The sequence below is a fragment of the Macrobrachium nipponense genome, chromosome 4 (assembly GCF_015104395.2).
Source record: "Macrobrachium nipponense isolate FS-2020 chromosome 4, ASM1510439v2, whole genome shotgun sequence".
Lineage (NCBI taxonomy): Eukaryota > Metazoa > Arthropoda > Malacostraca > Decapoda > Palaemonidae > Macrobrachium > Macrobrachium nipponense.
The window spans coordinates 122,466,844-122,476,843 of NC_061100.1; the positions used below are offsets into that span (position 1 = coordinate 122,466,844).

The window sequence follows — 10,000 nt, forward strand, 5'->3', positions numbered from 1 at the left end:
CTCAAGAGCCTCAGCGAGGATGTGACCTATGGGTAAGAGTTCTTGTGGGTCTGCCGATGGGGTCTTATCCACTTACTCGGCAGAGCCTAACTGGCATTTGTCAATGGGTGCTAATCCACTCATATGACCATATAACCTATGCCTATTAGCATAATTAAGGAGCACAACACCGATCCCGATCACCTGATCCTAACACGAGGGTTAGCGCTTAATTTGAAAAGAGTTATCCCCAAACTCCTTTCAAAAACCCCAATAAAAATCACTAAGTTAAACTAAAAATTAACTCACTAGTTAAGGATCAGTGTCGGCTCCCTATCCCAGCAACGTATCCGCAGACACGAATAACCAAGAGAAAAGGATCTCTTGTAGGTTAAATTGAAATCAACACAGAATTGCATCTCCCGTAAGTGACAGCTCATATGTCCTTTATGACATATTGTTATGGAACCAAGAAGAAGTCATAAAAGCTCGCACTTCATGCATAGGTTCGAATGGACTGGACATGAGGAACTTCAGAACTACATCCAAGTTCCAAGACGGCAACTTGAGTTGTTGAACCTTCATCGTTTCGAAAGATCTCAAGAGATCGTGAAGGTCTCTGTTGTCCGCCAAGTCCAGGCCTCTGTGCCTAAAGACAACTAAAAGCACACTCTTATAACCCTTGATTGTAGAGACTGCAAGTTTTAGATTCCTTCTCAGAAAAGGAAGTCAGCAATCTGGCTCACAGAGGTTGTGGTGGAGGAAATGCCGTTCTTCTTGCACCAACTCCTGAAGACTGTCCACTTCGATTGGTACACTGCGTTGGAAAACGCTCTTCTTGCACTGGCGATAGCTTTCGCCATTGACGTATAAAAGCCTCTCGCTCTGGCCAACTTTTGGATAGTCTGAATGCAGTCAGACTCAGAGCGAAGAGGCTTCTGTGGTACCTCTCGAAGTGGGGCTGTCTGAGTAGATCTGTCCTTACTGGAAGCGTCCTCGGGAAGTCTACTACGAAGGCCATGACCTCTGTGAACCACTCTCTCACAGGCCAGAACGGGGCGAACAAAGTCATTCTCGTCCCTTCCGACACCGCAAACTTTCTCATGACTTCCCCTAAGATCTTGAACGGGGAAAGGCGTACAGGTCCATCCCCGTCCAGTCCCAGAGAAGTGTGTCTATCGTCACTGCAGCTGGGTCGAGTACTGGGAGCAGTACAGTGGAAGACCTCTTCGTTCTGGACGTCGCAAAGATATCCACGAGCGGACGTCCCCATAACCCCCACAGCTCTTGGCATACCTCCTGATGCAGAGTCTACTCGGTTGGCAGAAGTTGACCTCGTCTACTGAGGAGATCTGCCCAATCGTTCTCTACTCATGCTACAAACTTCGTAAGGATCATGACGTCCAGTGCCCTTGCCCACAGCAAGATCTCCTTTGCCAGAGCAAAAAGGGATTGAGACTGTGTTCCTCCCTACTTCTTCAAGTACGCCAGAGCTGTGGTGTTGTCTGAGTTGACTTGGACTATTCGATGAGAGACTTTTTCTTGGAAAAACTGGAGAGCTAAAAAGATGGCTGCCATTTCCTTTACGTTTATGTGCCAGGACACCTGTTCCCCTCTCCAGGTGCCTGCCACTTCTTTCCCCCTAATGATGCTCCCCATCCCGTGGTGGACGCGTCGGAGAACAACACTAGGTCGGGGCTCTGAAGCTTGAGAGACACACCCTCCGACAGCTACACTGGATCTAGCCAACATTTCAAGTGATGTTTTACCTCTCCTGAAATTTCCAAGATCATGTGTAGATTCTTGTTTTCTTTCCAATTGTACTTGAGAAAAAATTGTAACGGTCTGAGGTGCAGTCTCCCCAAGGAAAAACTTCTCTAGCGAGGAAATGGTCCCCAGTTAGACTCATCCATTCCCTCACCGAGCACGAATCTTTCCTTAGAAAGGCTAACACTTTGTCTAAGCCTTGCTGCTGACGTCCCTGGGATGGAAAAGCTCGAAAAGCCACTGAATCCATCTGAATCCCCAGATACACGATGGATTGGGTTGGGATCAGATGTGACTTTTCGAAATTCACCAGTAGTCCCAGGGACTTCACCAACGATTAAGTTGTTTGAAAATCCTTCAGACACCGCGTTTGAGTGGAGGCATGAATGAGCCAGTCGTCCTTCGAAGATAACAATTGCGAAGGAGGAGACTGAGGGGCCGCAGGCTGAAACTATTCTTCAAAAGAGGCTCGAAGCCATCGAACCAAGACCTCTTCTTCTTCTCAACTGACACACGTTCGGGAAGATGGTAACCGTGCTCTCTAGACAACCTCTGGAGAGCTGCATGAAATCTAGAGAGCAAGGCAACTGGCGAAAGAGCGGAACGAGGAGAAGGAGAAGGGGACTGCCTGGACTCTTGATTGGCAGCCTATCATCCTTCCTCTCGCGATGTGGCTTTGCCTTTCTCACTGCAATCAACAAAACAAGTTGTTGTTGCAAAGACACAATCATCCTTTTCGATGGAGAACATTCCTTCTCAGGCAAAAGGCTGATCCTTTGAGAAGACGATGGGCAAGGGGAAGCCCTCCTCCTTCTCACATGGACCGCCAAGGATATATCTTTGGAGCGACCGAAGCGCTCAAAAGCATACTCATCGGAAGACGTCCTCTCCGGTGAAGATCGCAACACAGCAGAAAAGAGAGAGGACGTGAAGCGTCCCCCTCACTGAGACCATACATCATACATTAGCTCTCTTTTACTGCGGAAAGTCTTCCAATTGCCCAGGAGATGACCGCAAAGCAGAAGGAGCTAACGGACGAGAAGCGTCCCCCTCCGAGGAACCAAAGACGACGGCCGCCTGTGCAACATATAGCGTCTTCGTTCTCCTCAGAGGGAGCGAGACCCTCCGAGAGTTCCAACTCCTGCGCGGGGAGGACGTCTCTGAAGACAAAAGTAATCTTTCAAGATTCGAATTCTATGAGATTATGAGCCATGACATCACCTATAGACGAATCTTGACTATGAGAGATGTTCAGAATCATTTCTAGATCATCTATGCTATTCCAGTTTTTCTGCAGGAAAAACTGGAGAGGTGTAAATTTCAGTCTATTCAGGGAAAACAAACTTCTCCAGCGAGGAAATGGTCCCCTGCAATTCATTCATTCCCTCACCGAGCATGTTTCCTTCCCTAATAAGGCTGCATTTCACTTAAACAGGAGTAATCTGAAGACACTGTAGAAGATTGTTCATTTGTTTCTTCCTAAAAGTCTCCTTCCTGAGATCCATTACTATTCTCTGATTCTCGGCGAATGTCTGAAGAAGCATTACGTTGTGCGTCCAGCCAAGCGTCCAGCCGAGCATCCTGCCGAGCGTCACGCTCGGCGCTGTCTCATTTGGCAGCGGAAGGAGTCCCCCTCATAATCGAGCAAGGGACGTCTCGGCAAGCTAATTGACTGCATCTCTTGCACATCATTCTTGTTTCGAGGGAAATCATGTGTGCTATGCCGCTGTAGACTCGGACAGAATTCTGTTACCATGCGGTAAACAGAACCGAAAAAGGTCTAATACATATATATATATACATACACACACATATACATTTACACATATATCTATACATATATACATACACATACTACATACACATATATATTTATTATTTTTTTTTTATTTATTATAATGAAAAAATTCTCGCAAAGTGAAGATGTTCAGTCATGTATGCTAGAATTCCCCTCAACCCGAGGCTAAGGCCGTGATTGTAGGGTAGAAATACGGTTAGTCCGTCAATCCCGCAGGAGAGAGAGAGAGACGTAACCTACCGCGCATGGCAGACAATCAGATGGAACTAAGCACTGGCATTACGCATTAGTGACAGCAGACTCAGAGAACGTTAGTCGTTCTCGCACTGCTCTGCCCGAGTTGCCACCTACACCATTCTACGAATGAATAAGTTTACTATCTTTATAGAGCAGAAACCAAAATCCATCAAACTGGTATATTTAAGCGAAACTGAACTTGCTAAATATAAAAGGCTAACTTGGTATTGTCATAACAATACCTTAAATGTTAAAAATAGGGAAACTGGCAACCCCTGAATAGTTGCAGGGAGAACCGATTAAATGTAATAAGAATAATCGTACTCTCGGTTGTCCTCCGTAGGAGTAACTATGGTATGAGTATATAACTTGAACCATACAACCGCTTGATAGTCATATGACATAAGGGCAAAAATAATATTACTATGATACAACAACGCTTGTTCACCTTTACCCGGCAGATATATATATATACATATATCTGACTGGTAAGTTTTATGAACAAACGTAGAGTATTTTAGACACTTGGACAGCTACCTCCCTACTACATTCTGCCTCGCCGAGGTAGGGAGAGCCATCACGCGGTAGTGTTTTGTCAATGAGAAATTATACGCTTACGCGATAGAATGAACACTCATGGCATTATCACTATACTTCACTACACTACTAAAACTTTCCAATGCAAACATGATTCCAGGCTACGCAAAGATTTAAGACTCACAGATAGGGTATTACCCTCCAAAGACACTATTGTAGGGCCCGAAGGCATCACAGGTCTTTGGAGGGATAAATTCTACTGGACGGGTAACTTGTGTTACACGCCTGGAGGAAGACCTCCTTACACTATCACTCGTTGCAGCGGTCATCAAACATACAAACATGTTTCCTACAATTCGCGCACACTGTATGAGGGTCTACCGAAGTTTTCGGTAGCCTAACCTTGCATTCTTCCTCACAACATACTCTGGCCTAGTCGAACTAGATCCAGACATCGTAAGTTTAAGGAAAAATCAAGCCAAAATAAAAAACAATCCACAATTAGCGTATGCCTAACCACCGATCCAAATCAAATAACCAAAAATCAATCGGGATACTCAAGTGACCAAAAGAGTTCCAAAATCCAATGACGGAGGTGCAGAAAACACTTGTTGTCTGCAACGGCGACAGAAAATATCTGACAGAAAATGGGAATGGTTCCTTACGCCCGCCTCCCAGCGGCAAGAATGGGTACTACCACCTGGCCGACCACTGCGTGTGCCGGGAGTTTTGAAATTCTGTCGGACTTCGGAGAATACAGCTATATATATATCTGGCAGGTAAGATTCATGAACAAAATGTATATTATATATATTATATTATGGATATTATATACATATATATATAATATTATATATATATATATATATATATATATATATATATATATATATATATATGTAATAATATATATATATATAATATATTATATAATTAGTAATAAATACCATGATCACTATTTACAAATAAAAAATCATACAGTAGTTGGTATGTTAATAGTTTGATGATACTGCATACTGATTTTTTATAGGGACATGTACACTAGATGTGCGCACGCAAGTCGTAGTGTATATATATAGAATATATATTATATTATATTATATATTATATATAATATATATATTAATGTAATAATATAGTATATATATATATATATATATAAATAGATATGTATATATATATATATATATATATATATGATATATATATATATATATATAGTATAAGTATATATATATATATAGATATATATATATATTCATTCTATTATATCTATATCTATATATTCATATATCTATATATATATATATATATATATATATATATATAGCATACATATATTCAAATGTGTATATGTGCATGCGCCTTTTAGTTTTCTGTAAAAGTGAATTATTGTGCTGGCTTTGTCTGTCCGTCCACACTTGATTCTGTACGACCTCAGATCTAAAAACCTACTGAGGCAGGAGGACTAGAGTAATTAAACATACCAAATCGCAACCCTCTATCCTCAGTAGTTTTTATATCATTTAAGGTTAAAGATAACCATGCATTGTTTATCTGGCAGCGCTTTCCGGAGCCCTATGGCACATCCTCACTCTACCTCATCTGGTGAGCAACAGGAGACCTTCCGGTCATAGTTAATGTTTTTATACAGAAAACTCGATTGCACTGAGGAAACTTCGGCGCATTTTTTGTTTTTATATAGTACATATAAGCATATGGTGCGCACGCACAGGTTTTATCTAAGGTGGTTGTCTACTGGTGTTACTTGTCTGATTCTCGGCCTTGATTTCAGGAAGCAATTGTTAGCCCTTTCCTATACTATCCTGCTTTACGTGACTTCCGAACCACGTCGAGGGTGAACTTCTATCACCAGAAATACACATCTCTCACTCCTCAATAGGTCAGCTATTTATGTAGGCTTTAAATAGAACTGTCTTGCAGCACTGTGCCTTTGCCTAGGATTCGAACTGTGGCTTTCTGTCCTGTGAGGAGAGTTGTGTGGGTGTATTGGCTATACTGAGGTTATATCATTGTCACAAAATTAGCGAAAGTAAGTTGAGTGAGGCCGGAATTTGGGAAGAAACGACTAGGCTAAGGAAATTTAATAAACTTAGTTTCATGCCAGTAGTCTTTTTATTTCAAACATTGTATCTGTTCTCTTACTGCTATTGTCACCATCTTTAGTTGTTTACATTTTGACAGGACCTACTTTGGCCGCCTCAGCAGTTGTCCCTTGGAGCTGGTCAATCCAGTCTCATGATGTGAGGCGTTGAATATTATCCTCATCCTCCTAACTTCTACCTTACTAATTATGTATCTAAATTCTGTGTTATTTTGTATACTTTTGTATAACATTTTGAGGCTAAAAAAAAATAGTTCATCACATATAAAGGTCTTCAGTGAATTATCTGAGGAATTCAATATCTAAATATAGGGCTCAGTAAGATCCAAATCCAGAACATTATAACAGACCCTAAAAGACAATTTATGCCGAGTGTTGAATTTAGATACAATACCAAGGAAAAAGTAGCCTTGGACGGGCCTACTTTAAAGTTTCCTATGCGCTCTTGCGCAACTGGGATACATGTATAATTGAACCTCTCGAGCTGTTTTGCTGTTTTACTGATTGGCCTATATGTCCAAGTCCAACCTTGGGAAAATTGAAGTATTATATAGAATTACGTCTGCATACAAGGAGTTAAGGGAGACTGCCCAGAGATTCACGTTTCTTCAAGGGGGATGTGGAAGATGAAAGTATGGTGGGCTAGTGAATTTCAATTGAAGGCACAGAAGGTATCGTTGAAGGTAGAAATGGGTATTTTTGTGGTCAGCCGATCCCAATGATGACAGAGCTCAAGGGGATTAAGGTACGACTGATTTCAGCCTGAGTGATAACCAGTTAATATTATAGAATGCTAGGCCATTATTTCGGTTGAGACAAAAAAAAATCAGCAAGAAAGAAAACTGACATCAAACTCTACTGCAAGGGTAACTTTTCCCTTTCTTAACAATTCCTGTCAGTTTTTTGGATTTGTATGGATAATGTTAAAATATCCACTGATACGAAGAGCGAAGAGGTTTAAGCTTCTAAACACTAGTAAAACAAATAAGCATCATGGGCACTGTGTACTTCTTTTCTGAAATGCACTTAACTTTCAGCAATACAGTACGTTAGATGCAATGTGCAACATTTAACTAGTTAAATTTAGACTTTACATAGTGCAAAATTCATTCAATTGGGGTAAATGACTTAAAGGCGACATAGCGGCCACCTCTCTCGGAACGCGGACACTTCCCGAAAAAACGCTTGAATTATGCCATAATTTCATAATTTAGGACCTAAGAAAGCGCTTACTTCGACAGTAAAGAGAGGTAGAGGTCACGTTGTGCTGCCAGGATGGGCAGCGAAATTAAGTACTTTTTCGGACAGGTGGCCGCTATGTCGCCGCTCGGTCAGTTTTTCCGGGCTGTGATTGGCTGAGCAGCCATACCGTTGATTGCAAGAAATGTTATGATAAAAAGAATAATTCCCACGTACCTCCGATGATTGGTAGACAGGGAAGTCACGTCATTCTACGTCACTGGTTTTCTTGGCTGTGATTGGTCGAGCAGCCCCTCGTCGGTTAGGGCGTATACAATTCGGTAATATGCCAACGGCATAAGTCTTGTTAAAATTTAAATTAACAATCTGACTACGAACCTAATGAATAATGACAATCTATTTCTTTATTATTTTAATAATTTATGCTAGTTTCTGTTGAGTATATATTTTATATTATTAACACTAGCCTCATTTTCTTCATCTTTTAAGCATATAAAACTTAGAGGAAAAAAGTGGCGGCAGATGTAACGATGCATACGATGTAAGTACAGAGGCCTGCGTTGGTTGTACCAGTTTGGATCGTGTACAGAATTTCCTTTATAATATGCATTCCCTACACAAAACATTTTAACAGTAGTTATACCTACTTGGCAATTAAATTGTTTTAGGTATTAAAAGTAATAAAATTATAATTTGCTATTCAAATGTTTGGAGGACGTGGGTAGGTTTTGTACAAAATTCCAATTACTCTATACAGCATAGTATGGCATTTTCGAGATGTGAATACACGTAATATTTTACTTGCATGTATGTATGTATGTGTGTGGAGGGGATCTTAGATAATAATAATTATAATTTCCAACAAACTTTTCCCAGTTTCATTCTCTTACTCCCAATTTAATTGAATTTCTTTTCTTTAGTTCCGAAACAAAAGAGCTGAAGTGAAAAAGTGCTTTTATTGGGAAGAGCTTATCATACAACTCGGTAATACAAGTAAATGAGAAACCAGTGGCAATAGACTTTTTCCTCACAAGGGACGGAGGTCTCTTCCAATTTATCACCAACATTCTATCGATCATTAATATAAGAGTTGATCTCAGGCATAGGCTCTTGTGCTCTAAGCAGATTAGCACTGTCGTGATGCCCTGACCCTCGCAGAATGTTCAAGCCACCTCTGACCCCTATTTTGTTCTCTCTCTACGCTGTCAAATTTACTTGGAATAAAATTATAGTTCTATAGAATTTAGACCAAAGATCTAGCGCTGGGACCTATGAGGTCACTTCAGTGCTGAAAGGGAATCTGAGAATAGAAAGGTGAGAGTAGAAAGGTTAGGAGCAGGTGGAGCGCAAGAATTAAGTAAGGGAATATGAGTGGATGTGCAGTAAAAGGAATGAAAGGGATGGCAGCTAGGGGCGATGAAGGTACTCTGGAAAAACCTTAAGTAATGTCCACAGTACACAGCATAAGGTGCACTGATGCCACTACCCCCTTACGGATGCAATTCTATTTTCCCAAGGAATGAGGCAGCTTTTCTCTGAGCAAGACCAAGTTTTAGGACGTGCAAAGTCTTCAGTCTTAAAGACTGTTTACAAAAAACACACATTCAGTATTAATTCTTTATTTCATAAATCTCAAATGTTTTTTTCCCCTCTTATGTTCAAATGCCGCGAAGCTAACTTGATGAACATTTCCATACTAGATGGGGGCGAAGATGTTAAAAAAAATGATTGAAAGTTTCATTAATAGAATATGTTGTGAAAAGCGTCCTCAACTAGATACATGGGGCCTACACCCTCTGGTCCACCAAATAGAGCAAGAAATTCCTGCAAAAGTAAAAAGAGGATGAACAAGTGTGTATGAAACCAAAAATATTAAACATTCTGCTTAGAATAAAATATAGAATTTAGGCCAAAGGCCGAACGCTGAGATCTATGAGATCATTCAACCCTGAAACAGACACTAACAGTAAAAATGTTTGAAAGGTGTAACAGTAGGAAAACCTCGCAGTTGAACTATGAATCTACTGTCAGAAGAGGGTGGAAAGTAAGGTGGAAGAAACAGAATATGGAAGGAGGTACACCAAAAAGATTGGAAGGGGTTCCAGCTACGCCCCTAAGTAATGTCTGCAGTGCACCGATAAGGTGCACTGACGGCACTACCTCCTAAGGGATACATCCTGTTTATTAACACTAAATATGGTCCACAGCCACTTAATGACGTCAGTTCTGCATTTGCAAAACGTGGTTAGATTACACCGACCATGTGCCAGAACACCTCTCGCTCTTGAGCAGCCCATAAGAGTTCAAAATATAGTACCTGAACTTCTCAATTCACACTGTGGGCACTCGTGCTGTAA

General features: G+C 41.0%; 1 protein-coding gene across 4 annotated transcripts in view; it reads right to left on the bottom strand.

The window, feature by feature from the left end:
• LOC135211721 (uncharacterized) overlaps nt 1-10,000 on the bottom strand; it is a 290,983-nt gene that overhangs the window by 12,555 nt on the left and 268,428 nt on the right. For 2 of the 4 annotated variants that reach the window (XM_064244965.1, XM_064244967.1), the window contains exon 6: nt 9,247-9,467. The exons of the other annotated variants lie outside the window; for them this stretch is intronic. In XM_064244965.1, the coding sequence (XP_064101035.1) occupies nt 9,384-9,467 (84 nt within the window). In that variant the 3' untranslated portion in view covers nt 9,247-9,383. Of the gene's footprint in view, nt 1-9,246; nt 9,468-10,000 lie in introns of those variants that run through there. 4 annotated transcript variants of the gene reach the window in all.